Here is a 13,909-nt window from a genome sequence, read left to right as displayed (position 1 = left end):
CCCCCCCCCCCCCCCGGTATAATATATTACCATTATAAAAATATAGCCTCGTGCTGGACCTTCTGTGTTGATTCTAACCACTATGTCATACTGTTGTAAGTCACAGAGGCTTGGACCATTTGTGTTGAATACTACAGTATATTCTAAAGGGTGTTCATATAAACAGGGCCTTGTCTAGGAAAACATTTTCTAGTACTGTTGAAAAATTGGCCAGGCAAACTCTGTTTAACCTGAGCTACCAGAAACTATTTTAAAATCCATATTTAAAACTTCAGTGCATAATGGGCCAAAAGGGGTTCTGTGGTGGTCTTACTAAGTAAAAGCCTTTTGAAAAGGGAAGAGCTGGGAAAAAATAACCTCTAAGTTCCCATGCACATGTCCTGAGAATGTTTCCAGTGATATATATCATCTTTGTTTTAAAAAAAAGAAAAATCCATCCAGGAGTTTCCAGTCCAGTTGTGAGTTTCTGCCTAGACTGGAAAGGACCAAAAATCCACCCACCAATAAAATATCACCGTGGTCTTTAATCATTGGAAAGGGGTTGATTAATGTGTTTTTGTTTTGTTTTTTGAATGACAACACAAGGTGCAGTCAGGATGACTGTACTATTGCCAGGGACATGAACTTTAGCACTTGGAGTCTCCTAAGTTAAGTGGAGATGAGCCATTTGCAGTTAGGAGGATATTATGTCTGCTGGAGAAGCATAGTGGGGGAAGGGAAGCACGCTAATGACTTCTTTAATGGGAGCCATTTACAAAAGGCATCTGTGGCATTCCTCTACAAAAGGAAGAATAAGGGCTTAGCACCATATATGGTGACACTTTTATGTTTTTTGATATAAACATGTACAGGCTGGAGCAATCCATGTAGATTGGGTGTTCTGATTGGTTGGCTGGGAGGGGCAAGGGGGAATGAGACCCTGCTTTTACTATCTTAGCGTTAGGAAAGTTAAAAGCTTGGATCTGAACATATAAACACTAGGGCAGAGTTGGAAAGATTTTAAACATTGCAAAATAGCCTCTTCCTCTGCCTAGATTTTCCAGCTTTTGTATTTGTTTTTCTTTAGCTTGTTTGTGTGGGGCTGTTTCATTCTTTAAGTGTGCTTTGGTTTAAGAAGGAGGGTGGGAGTGTTTATTCATTCCATAATGCAAGCAACAGCCAATTAGCAACAGCTTTTGGAGATACCAATCATCCAGACAAATAGTAACTTAACCAACTTAGCCATCCACCAGGACACTCAGCTCAGAAAAGGAGAGGGACACACTGGGTTTGGTGTATTTTAGTGGAACACAAAGCAATTTAGCTCAGGCATCTTATGCTGTTGGGGGTGGGAGGTGAGGAATATCCTACTCTTCCGATTTCACTTAAACTTTTCAGGAACCAAGTTGGAGAATGCAGCTGCCAGGTGTCTCTGATGCTGAGAGAAAGTTCAGTTTCCGGAGGAGAAATGCACAGAGAGTGAGTACAGTTCCCAGGGACTTGCATGGGTGGGTTCTATCTATTTTTGCTCTGCTAATTCTCTGCCCTTCCAGACCCAGGCTGGCTGCATTTCAACCTAATCCCCAAATGTGACCCAACAAATTGTTTTCATCATACAGTTGAAGCACATTGTACCAAGCCAGTGTAGAGATCTTTTTTGTTTGTGCCCATATATGGCTCCTGAAGTCATCACTGATGCAATAAACTAATGGAGTGTGCTCCTCTAATCAAACTTCCCTTCTATAAACACATTTCATCCTTGCTCTGAGATTGTTCCCTGACATTTTAAACCAGCCCCTTTCCTGGCTGTCTTTCTGTTTTCTTTTGCTGATCACAGTGGTAGGGAACCAGCCAGCTCTGGAGAACGAAGAGATGGTGGTGATCATGGTGCACTAACGTTCGGCAGAATCAGTGGCTTCAGAAAGAGTGGTGGTGACACCAGACCAGCAGAGGAGGAGCAGGAAGACGTTCGAGGGGTACTCAAAAGACGAGTGGAAACCCGGGAGCACACGGAAGAGAGGCTCCGGCAGCAGGAAGCAGAGCAGCTTGATTTCCGTGACATTTTGGGGAAGAAAGTCAACACTAAAAGCTTTTCTGAGGAGGAGCTGAAAGAAATCCCAGCAGAGCAAATGGACTTCCGCGCTAACCTGCAGCGGCAGGTCAAGCCCAAGACCTTGTCGGAGGAGGAAAGGAAAGTTCACAGCCCTCAGCAGGTGGACTTCCGCGCGGTGCTGGCCAAGAAGGGCACCCCCAAAGTCTCCTTGCCGGAGAAGGTGCCACCCCCTAAACCAGCCACCCCAGATTTCAGATCTGTGCTTGGCTCGAAGAAGAAGCCACCAGCTGAGAATGGCAGCACCAATACCCAAGCTCAGGACACCAGCACCAATTCTGTGGCTCAGAATGCCAGCACCAACTCTGAAGCTCAGCATGCCAAACCAGAGGTGAAAGAGGAGGAGAAGAATGACACAAACTGTGCACATGGGTGCTCGATGGTAGATGGTGGAATAATTGAGAAGAAAGTTGACAGCAAAGGAATGGCACCATCATTTACAGAGAAGCTCCAGGATACTCATGTAGTGGATGGTGAAAAATTAGTGTTACAATGTCGGATTTCCTCTGATCCCCCTGCAGCTGTCACCTGGACTCTAGACGGCAAAGCCATCAAATCATCAAAGTTCATTGTCCTCTCTCAAGAAGGTAATTAAATGAATAACAAAGCAACTGGATGGCACACTGTTACATCCACCTCTTGATTAATAATGTTTACTTTATTAAATGCAATGCAATACTTTATTTGAGTGCGATGCCAGTAACTGACTCCAGATGCACCAGTCTTGTTATTTCAGTGGCGTGCACAATGAACAGCATTGTTTGACATGTTTCCTGTAGATTCTCCTTTAACAACTTGCAGATGTAATTTTCATAAAATTGAACATCTTGCATTCTTGTGAAATGCTGTTTATATTGTTAACAGTGTTTAAGGACTCCGTACATGGTGTTTATTTAAACTGAACTTTAAGGATTTATAACCATGAAAAACTGAATAACATCATTGCTGGTTTGTAAATTTTGATTGAAATCTCATGTATGTTAATTTTTCAGGCTGGTTCTAATTGAGTTCAGACACATGAGAGGAAGGGAGGGATTGAACTGTAAAAAGTTGCTACAACTCCAAATTATAAAGCAGCCTCCAAGATCAGAGCTGAGAGATTTAATCCCCAGTGCATTTAACTCAGATGTATTTAATTGATGTTATACCCCTTGAAATGATTCCAACACCGTGCAAGATTTTTCAGCATTCCAGAAAACTAACTTGAAACTTTCTAAATTAATTAATCTATTTCATAGCTCTGGGAAATGGATCAGAATCTGGCAAAACCCCTTAAACGCAGTGTTGTCAAATTACCAGAATCATTCCTTTGCTGTGTTCCGCATACTGAATAAATAGACTGTCTTGAACTGGTTTTGTACAGTATGAAATGGGCTGTTGTCTCTACAACAACACATTTTGCAGGGGACAAAAATAGGAATATGTAATATCAGTAACACAGAATGAAGTCATTATTGTTTGTTGGTTTCATAAGGCACCTTTAGGTGTTGTGCAGAAAATGACATAGTCCTATAGAACTCGTAGCAAAAAAGTGATTGTGGTAATAATCAGCCTTCTACAGTATCTGCTCTCTTATCTATGGGCAGGTCTTCACTACGGGGGGGGGGGGTCGATTTAAGATACGCAAATTCAGCTACGCAAATAGCGTAGCTGAATTCAACGTATCGGAGCCGACTTACCCCGCTGTGAGGACGGCGGCAAAATCGACCTCCGCGGCTCCCAGTCGACGGCGCTTACTCCCACCTCTGCTGGTGGAGTAAGAGCGTCGATTCGGGGATCGATTGTCGCGTCCTGACGAGACGCGATAATTCGATCCCCGAGAGATCGATTTCTACCCGCCGATTCAGGCGGGTAGTGTAGACCTAGCCTCAGTTTCACTGTATAGCTAACTCCCAGTAATGAAACTAAATCAGAACCAAAATACCATACCTAGGTGGTCCACCAAGAGCAACAAGTTACTGCACAGTGAACTGAACACACAAGCAACTTCTGGACTCCTTTATTTTAAGCCAGTGGGAGCTAGAAGTTTTGAAGAGGTAACACTGTCTTCACAGAGATACCAGGTTGGTGCCCCAATACCACAGTGTCAGTAGCTAGATGGCGTGGAAGATGCACCAAGTGCCTGACTTCTTGCATGTACCTGAAATGGTATAATGATTTCATTGACAAGCATCAGCCCTGCTTGTCAGCGGGTGTGTCTCACCTTAGTGAAGCACAGGGATGGTGTGTGTGTGTATGTGTGAGAGGGGTTGAAAGGGAGAGAAGCCAACCTTGAATAACCCTCATCCTGAGCTGAATCCCTGCTTATGCGGAAAGAAGCCCAGGTGGCAGGGATTCAACTCTGGCCTTGGCTGCAGTTAGAGTCTTTCATCTCTCCCACCCACCACCCACCCACCACAGCCCAATGCAGAATTACGGCAAACAACCTGACGGTGCAAATCTCTCTTCCAGACAGTCATTTTCCTGAATTGCATTGGAGCCGCCTGCTGGGCCCAGTTTTACTGTCACAGTGATCTTTCTGTATGAAGTTGCTTTCTTGCCTGATGGAGGTGGAGTACTAAGAAATAATGATGTTATAAAGGAAATGGGGGTCGTGATGTGGTTGGTCGAGCTAGAAACCAGAACTAACTAGGGCTCCCTATGGTCCAGATTTTCCAGGAGAGGAGTGATGCTGAAGTTGGCCTGTCAGCTAGCCTGACTGATGTGTTGTTAAAGCCTCCCAGTGTAATGGGGCTGGTGCAGCAGCACTGAGTTGTGGTGCCACATGGCTGATATTTTGTCATAAGCTCACAGTAGAGCAAGTTCTTGCCACGGGACTGAAAAGAAAAGTTTATGATGAGAGGAAAAGTACAACATTTAAAGATGGCCACGCTGCAAGGAGTAGGAGCTCTGGCCCAGATTTTTAAGATATTTAGGCATTGGTCTGCTCAGCAGTGCCACACTGAAGTGACTTAGGAGCCTATGACTAAGGCTATGTCTACACTGCCAAACTGTTTGGACTACGAGGATGTGAAGAGCAGTACACACCAAAGTGCTGCTCAGTAACTCCCTGTGTGGATGCTGCGGCGTGTACTAAAAGATTCCTAGTTCAAATTAATGTAGTCCTGCTTGAAGAACTCTGTTAACACGAACAATGAACCTTTTAGTTTTCATCTGCAGTACTGTTAGTGGAGTGACAACGCATCATTTAGGTGCATGCTGCTATTCACACCTCCATTGTCTGAACTGTGGGAGCAGTGTAGAGAAGTCCTAAGAATCAAAGTGAATTGGGCACTTAGGAGTCTAAATCCCACTGAAAGGGACTTAGGTTCCTAAGTCAGTTAGACATTGCAGTGCTGAGTGGAGTAATATCTAAATACTCTACAAATCAGGGCCACAGCCTTTATGTTCTAGTAGTAGTAATATTATTAGCTCATTGGTATTATCTTTAACTTGTTTGGCTTTCGGAAGCTACCCCCTGGTAAATTTCGAATCAATATCAGCTGGCTTTGGAGCTGGTGGTGGTGGTGGGGTTAAGTTGTGCCACTGTTTTGCAGTGAGATGCTTCCATGCCCACTGTGAATTAAATAACTAGAGTTTCATGATCCTCGTTCAAAGCAAGTGCCAATTATTTTATTTATTTTCTTTTTCCGCTAATAAGGGTTTGTAAATATTTGAAGGATGTAAACATCGAGACTGGAGAGGAGATAATTCGCATGCTAAAAGGACATATAACTACGGTAGTAGCTGCAAGGTAGATAGTAAGAAAGGGCAAATGTAGGTTGAATATCAAGAAAGAATTCCTGACAGTGAGCTCTGTTGTCCTATGGAATAATCTCCCAGAGGAAGAGGGGGACCCCACCACATTTTAAATCCAGATTGGACGTAACAGTAGTAAGTGTACAAAGGCAGTGTGGGTCAGTGGACAGGGAACTGGGCTGGTAGTCGAGATACGTGGTTCTGTTCACTGACCTGCTGTGTGGCCTTGGACGTATCATATCATCTCTCTGCGCCTTTATTTCCCCTCCAGCCCTTTGTTGGTCTTGCCTAATTAGACTGTAAACTCTTCAGGGCAGGGACTGTCTCTTACTCTGTATAGTGAGGCCTTGATCTCAGTTTGGGCTTCTAGACGTTGCCAGAATATAAATAACAATAGGAAACAGCCCTGCGCTGAGAAGGGGTTAATCTAGGTGACCCAATAAGTCTTTTCCATCTTTAGCTTATACGCATAAAACAGCAACAGACTGGGCCGTTTGCAGGTTAGAACTCTGCATTAGCATGCTGAAGACCCAGGTCCAATCTTTGGGACTGGGAGTGCTGAACAAGCAGCCTGCTCCCTCCTGGCACCTTGTCCTCCTGCAGCAAGCCCTTCCACCAATCTACGAGCAGCATTTAATGGGCTCTGCAGATAATCCTGTTCAGCCATCCTCCGCTAAAAGAAGGTTGATGTAATGTGGAGGAGAGGAATTAATAGCAAAGGGACCTAGCTCACGTTAATGGGCTTAGTCCCTGCAAAGCTATTTTTGAGTGCTAGGGTATCATCTGGCTCTCGTTGTATTCAACAGTAAAAATCCTAGTGGAAGCAGGATTGAGCCTATTGTCCAATATTTCTCCCTCTCTTCGGAATGTATACTACCCTTAGATTGGATGGCGACATTTTAGTTGATGGCCGTCAGGAGTAGAAAAGGAGATCTCTGAGAAAGAATACCATAAAATGTATCCCATCGATACTGTAGCTTCATTGCGAAGCTCACAGAAATGGCATGCACCTAGTTAATGAATCAGGATCTAAGGCTGCATTGGAATAACCTACTGCCAGAAGGAGAGAGACCTTTACCTGCCCTTTTGCATAGCACACACCTGTTCTCGTTGATGTGGGCTGATTGCTCACAAAGCATACAGCATCAGTGACACATGAACCTGGCACAATGCCACATTTTTGCTCTTCTGAAACCAAATTAAAACACTCCAACATTACTGGAAAGCCAAAGAGGCTGCAGCTTCACTTAAGTTATGTGACCTCCCATGTGGCCAAATTTACCACTGAGGCAAGCACATGGAAAGTAAAGTAACATGGCCACCTGCCATACACCAGTGATTTATTGTTTTAGGAATTGCAGGTTAAAAAGTATGTATCTTACACACACCCAATCTCTTCTGACATCTAGGTTGTACCAGTGATCTGATTGTTACCACCTGAGTGTAACAATCCTTTGGAAGGAACTTCCCCTGCTGTTTGTCCCCTATTTGTAATCAGCCCTTTCCTCTGCTAAACACCCTTCTACTGAAATGTCTCCCTCCTCTTTGAAGAGGCTAACCCCATAAACCCTCCTTAAACAAAGTCATCCCACCCGAAGGCAGGAATGATGGGCCCAACAGTGAAGCTTTGAATCTAGATCCAAACTTCCCCAGACCTTAGTGGGTTGCAAACCAGAACACAAGCTCCAAATCCCATTGCTGATTCTAACATCTCCAGCAAACAAGAGATAACTGCTCAAGGAAAGCCCTTCAGGCCCTGGCCCTCTGTACTTAGACTGTGACAAAGTCATGGACCAACTATTAAATAAGGCTTCCAAAATATTTCTCTAGGTTAAAGTCCATGTTAGCTATAAAAATCCAGAGCCTGGACAGCATAATATTGGACACTGTCTCACAATCACAACATACTGTATCTAAGACCACTGGCTCTTCCTTTCATCTCAGCATCAAAACAGTTAATGTCATCACTGATTTTATTTTTCTTATTCAACTTGGGCACCTTCATACTAATTGCCTGTCTCCATGCTGTTAAAGGAATGCTTCCCCAAAGAACAACCTGCAAGGTTTAGTTTTTTAGGGATGGGTGCATTTGATGCTTGAGGTATAATTTTTATGGGATGGTGAGCTAGGGTCTCCAATTTTTCTTTTACTAACAGATTTGATTGGCTGCTATTTGCATGTGGTGGAGGTCACTGCTGGTTTTCTTTTCATAATTACAGTTTGTGCTTTTAAATGCCGGTCAAAGGTTCAGTTGTCTTAGCACTTGGGATGGGCACCTTTCTTTGTCTATCATAACTTAAAATAAATAAATAACTGATAGAAAAGATACCCAGGAGGTGGAAAATGTTACTCAGGTTAGACATAAGTACATCTGTGTAGTTAAGAGACATTTGATTTTAGTTCACGTTAAAGTGTGAGCATGCTCCCTCTTTTTTAGGTGAGTTATTAGGGGGAATTTGAAAGTCAGAGTGGTAGATCCTGGATGGACAGATTTGGAAGCTGGATGGATAGCAGCAGCATGGAACAAAATTACTTTGACTGTAAGCTACTTGGGGGAGGGATTATCTTTTTGTTCTGTGTGTGTATAGTGCCTAGCACACTGGGATCCCAGTCCTTGACTAGGGTTCCTAAGCGCTACCACAATACTAATAATAACCCCAAGGCACAGAGACTATTATGGGAGAAGGTGATGAAAGGAGCATTGAAGTGGGGTCATTGCTGGAGAGGAGAGATGCAAAATGGGTCTGTGTCACAGCTGGGTGATTTGCCTTTGTAATTAAATTCTGATTTAGTGTACTCTGCAATTTCTGCCTAAGTGCACCGTCACCACTGTGGAATGACCCTGTCTCACTCCCTGGAATGGTTCACAACTGTGAATGCCAACCTCAGGGCAGACTGCCAAAAAGCAGGGCAGAGACCCCAACTGGTGGTATGTTCTGTAACTAGATGTCACCAACCCAATAACAAATGTGAACTCCTGAAGCACTATACCAGTCTCACCATGGAGTTACAGACAGTCCCCTTGGGCATTCCAGTCTGTCTTGCCTCCCAGGCAAGCTGGACTTAGTGATAGTTGGTTGCTATACATCAAAGATCACAAAAGATTCAGGTTGCTTCCAGTCCCAAGCGACCAGTCACTTACCCCAGTACCACTTGCACCTCAGATCTCACACTAAAGACAACACTTGTAGCCAATCCTATAGTAAATCCACTAAGGATTTATTAACTAGGAAAAATAAATGAGTTATTTACAGATTAAGGTAGGCAACATATATAAACAAATCAATTTCAGTCTATGGGTCCAAAAGGTGACAGAATTGTAGCAATCTGTCAGCAGCACTGAATGTCTTTGAGGGCTAATCCAGATTGACTCTGAGGATCTCTGCTTCAGTTTCATAGCTCCAGCCCTGTGAGAGTCCAAACAGAGAGAGAGAGATTTTATTGTCAGCGTTTTTTTATTTCCTTCTTCAAGAATTCAAGTTGATGGGACAAGCACTTTTGCATGTAGTCTCTTCGTGGGTGTGTAGGGGCAATTAACAATGTCTCTGAATTGTGATGTCCCACAATGGCCCATTTAGTTTTGCTATGCCTTCTTGATGGTTAGAAGACAGTCCCTCCTGACTGAGTTCAAAGTTTCCAAGCAAGCATTTCCTTATAGTATATGATAAAGCTATTGCAAGTGAGATTAATACATGTAGCATTTTATAAGCATTGTGTAACATCTACACACTAAACACACTGTTATAATTCCAATACCCATCTTAATCATACTGACACAAAGGTGAAACAGAGAGATTTCCAGCAATGAATTTGTCATTGCTCAGCTGAGGCCTAAAGGTTTGACAAGGTTTGACACTTGGTCTGCCAGCATCACAGACCCTATACACAGCTGGGCCTGAAGGGTCATTGTTTCTACCTGGGCCTACATCAGGTGACAACAGTGCAGCTTGGCATTCACCAAGCAAATATGGGGTTGTGCACCAGAATTCCCATTGCTTTGCCCAGAACATAGCTCCTTCACTGCTAGTGTTCTTTTCCCATCCCTGGTGCTGAGACAGCGTAAACGATTGTTGATCTTGTTAGCAATAATGCCTTTAACAATTTCTTTGTGACTTAACATTGCTTCTAAGCCCTCCTGTCAATCGTGCATGTCTGTCTGCTAAACCAGTGCCTGCCATGACTTTTTGGATAAAATCCTTCCTTTGTCAAAACAAATGAAAATTTTGATAGGATAATTCCACACCTGTACACCACAGATTTTACCTCCCTGCAGGTGCATTTTCTTGTGCCTAGCAAATAATTGCATCTGATGCCCTATCTGTATTATTCAAAACACTACAGTTCCTTTGATATGTCTGACATCTTAGGCCGCAAAATGTGTAACCCCCAGGAACTGACTAGAAACACATCATCATGAACTAGGACACTGTATTCAGGAGAAAAAAGCAACTCCATAAATCTGAACACTCTAGGAAAGGTCAGAAGAAAAGCAGCTGCAGAATCTCAAAAAGACCATGGCACAGCTCTGCTAAATTATCCCAAATGGTCCTTTTATGTATGATTTCCACCCCCATCATATTGTGGTTCCTATTCCTCCAACAAAATAAAACGACCTGGTCTGACCAATGCCTCATACAGAGGTAAAAATCACCTCTTTACTGCTGCCCCCAAGGATCTCCTTAGCCCTTTTTGCCGTAGCATCACACTGGGAGTTCATGTTCAGCCGCTTGTCCACAATGACTCCTAAATCTTTTTCAGCATCGCTACCTTCCAGGGTACAGTCCTCCATGCTGTAGCTGGTGGCCTGCATTCCGTGTTCCCAGATGTATAACATAGCATTTAGCTGTATTAAAATGTGTTTTGTTTGAATGGGCAAGATCGCTTTGTATGACTGACATATCCTCCTCGTTATTTACCACTCTGCCAACCTTGTTGTCATCCACAAATTTTATCGGCAGTGATATTATATTTACTTCCAGAAACTGTTGAATAGTGTCGGTCCTCATACAAATCCCTGCAGAACCCAACTAGAAACACCCCCACCCCTCATTCACAATTACTTTTTGAGATCTGTCAGCCAGCAGTTCTTAATCCATTTAACATGTGCTTTATTGATATTTTATAGAGAGCTTTTTAATCAGAATCTCATGTGGTACTGAGTTAAATACGTTACTAAAGTGTAAGTAGATTACAGCTACACGATTACTTTTATCAACCATGCTTGTAGTCTCTTCAGAGAATGAAATTACGTTTGATCAGAACAAGTTTTCATACAACCATGTTGACTGGTGTTAATTATATTCCTATCCTTTATCAATAGAATCCCCTATCAGTTTTTCCATTATTGTGCCTGGTACTGATGCTAGGCTAACCTGCCCAGAGTTTTACCCAGGTCATCCCACTTGTCCTTTTTGAATATTATCACAGTATTAGCACTCTTCCAGTCTTCTGGAATTTCCCCACTATTCCAATATTTATTAAAAATGAACATATTTATTCCATTGATCTCCTCAGCCAACTCTTTTAGGATTTTGGGTGCAAGTTATCTGGGCATGCTGATTTTAAAATGTTTATCCCGAGTGGATGATATTTAACACCCTCCTTAGTTACTAATGGATTAGTAAGAACTTCATCATCTGATCTGAGTTTACTCCCATGGGAGATAAGGAGTCAGGGGTTTCCCTGACAAGAAGTCAGGACAAGGAATTGGACACAAGAGGTGGTGTTTGTTGGTTTGAATGCTTCCTTTGTGTTCTGGAGCTTGCTGACTAGAGCTTCATGGAAGCAATGCAGCAGCCGGAGGTATTTTGCTACGTATGCACTATTTTGGTTAAACCACAAAATCCTGAAATAGGCCCAAAACCCCAGAAAGGGGTTTTGTGTTTAAACTTGAACCTCCTGTAAACTGTCTGCTTACATCTTCCTTAACCGTGTCACTGCACTACTGCAGAGGTCCCAGTGGTTTGTCTCATCCAAACCATTTGTATGAGCTCTATTGCATGTGCACTATCCTCAGTGGCAGTGTTCTCCATAGTGCTGATGTGCGAGCTGTAGGGTTTGTCGTCAATTGGCTGATTACTGCAAACAGATCTGAGCAGGACAAAATTCATTGTGAAGTTGTTCACTCAGCAGGGATTTGTGAGGTGCCAAGATTCAAAATACCCAGCTGGAATCACCAGGCTGAGCTTTCTCAGAACTATGAGAAAATACTCTCTGTGCAGGAGGTCAGGAAGGGCTTTTGCAGAGGAAATACCAAATACTTCATTGGAAGACATTTGGCCTCCTAGCCCAGGGAATGGAATATAGCCCTCGATCACTGAACACAGGCCTTTTGGAAAGTTTTGGGTTTTCTTGTTTGTTTGTGTTTTTGTCCCCGTTGAACCCAATCAGATTTTTTTGTTTTTGTAGTTAAGGCCTGTAGCGAGGCGACGACTCACCGGCGCGGCACCTCCTGCTGGTCATCTTGGGAATTCGCTCTTTTCCAGCATCTGGAGCACCCGCTGCAGGCCGGTGTCTCGCCTGCCGCTGGCCCAGTGTCCCTCCCAGACCCCGGTGCCCTTTACCTTGGGGTTCTGCCCCAGCAGTACCCCCACACTCTGGGTCTCCCTCTCAGGGGAACCCTCAGCCCTCTAAACCCACCTTGCCTCAGTGGCTACTGCCAGTCATCATCTAGTCCCCGCACACTGGGGCAAACTGCAGTCTGTAATGGCCACTCATCATTGGCAAGGGGTTTGGCCTCTGCCTAAGCCCGGGCTGCAGCCTCTGCAACCCCAGTACCTCTTTTGGCCTTTTTCCAATGCCTGCAGCCGGGGGATTTGCCCAGCTGGAGCTCCCCAGCTCTCTTGCCTTTCCCCAGCCCTGCTCTGTTCCCTGTACCCCGAGCTCCCAGGCAGCCAGGTCCTTCTCCCTCCAAGGCTGGAGAGAGACTGCTCCAGCTCCTGGCCCCCAGCCCTCTTATAAGGGCCAGCTGGGCCCTGATTGAGCTGGCCACAGCTGTGGCTGCTTCCCCTCAGCCTAGCTTGGCTGCTTTTAACTTTTTTCTAGCCACAGCCCTCTCCAGGGCTGCTTTCAACCCCTGTTCTGCAGGAATGGGGCAGCCACCCCACTACAAGGACATAGAAATATGCAATGTTAAATTCTATAAGCAAAGAGGGCAGACCAAAACCTAGACATTAAATGAGAAAATATTTTCCAGGAGAGTATTTACAGTATACAATAGGTAACTTAGTTTATAAAAGAAGCAATGAGGTTTAGTGGATGGGGTACTGGACTGGGAGTTAAAAGATTTGGATTCTGTTCCCAGCTCTGCTACAGACTTGTGTGATCTTGGGCAAGTCACTTCACCTCTCTGTGCATCTCTTTCTCCTCTCACCCTTTACTTGTGGTGTCTAGATTGTAAACTTTTCAGGGCAAGGGCTAGCTCTCATTGTGTTTGTACAGTGCCTGGCACAATGGGACCCCAGTCTTGGTTGGGGCCTGTAGGCATTACTGCCCTACAAATTACAACAGGCAAGGAAACCTCACTTCTATGAGTCAGATCCTTACTCTCACTGGGTAGCACCTTAATCCATGAGTGATCCTATTGATTCCCATGGGACTACTGAGCTAGCTAATGAGTAAAGGTGGCCCTTTATTACTGCCCCTATGTTAGTACTCTTACTCCATTTATTTGCTGGGCTGTATTAAGTGAAAATTAATGAGCAAGAGACATGACACATGCTAATTAAACAATGAACTTGGACCCTGCTTTGCATTCGGTACATTTAAACAAGCTCTAACCAGAACCCCAGAACTGCTAATAGAAATACAGATGTTTTCAACTAAAATGATGAGCAGTGAAATAGTTAACAATGTTGATGTTTAAATTGACAGCATAGGGCTTTTCAGTCTAGCCCAGCTGAGCTGAATGGAGCAGTTGACACATCTCAGAGGTGTTGAGCAGTTACATGAATGACATAGCAGCTTAATTCAACTCTTGCAGAGGACCCTCAAGCTCATCAGTTATGAATGCTATTGGTACCTATTTATTCAGTTGCTGTGAGACTGAAAGTTGGTGCAACAAAAGCATTTCCTTGTAGCCAT

The 13,909-nt window shown here is 43.9% G+C and overlaps 1 protein-coding gene across 4 annotated transcripts in view; it reads left to right on the top strand.

Annotated features, from left to right (window-relative positions):
* The window catches only part of MYLK (myosin light chain kinase), a 306,953-nt gene that overhangs the window by 210,629 nt on the left and 82,415 nt on the right, over nucleotides 1-13,909 (top strand). For all 4 annotated transcript variants that reach the window (XM_026647402.2, XM_024215844.1, XM_024215842.1 and 1 more), the window contains exons 15-16: nucleotides 1,378-1,458; nucleotides 1,817-2,676. In XM_026647402.2, the coding sequence (XP_026503187.1) occupies nucleotides 1,378-1,458; nucleotides 1,817-2,676 (941 nt within the window). The remainder of the gene's footprint in view (nucleotides 1-1,377; nucleotides 1,459-1,816; nucleotides 2,677-13,909) is intronic.

This window comes from Terrapene carolina, unplaced genomic scaffold (genome assembly GCF_002925995.2).
Source record: "Terrapene carolina triunguis isolate 2854851 unplaced genomic scaffold, T_m_triunguis-2.0 Scaffold62, whole genome shotgun sequence".
Classification (NCBI taxonomy): Eukaryota; Metazoa; Chordata; order Testudines; family Emydidae; genus Terrapene; species Terrapene triunguis.
The sequence above is the reverse complement of the archived record's forward strand: the minus strand, read 5'-3'. Positions and strand labels throughout refer to the sequence as shown.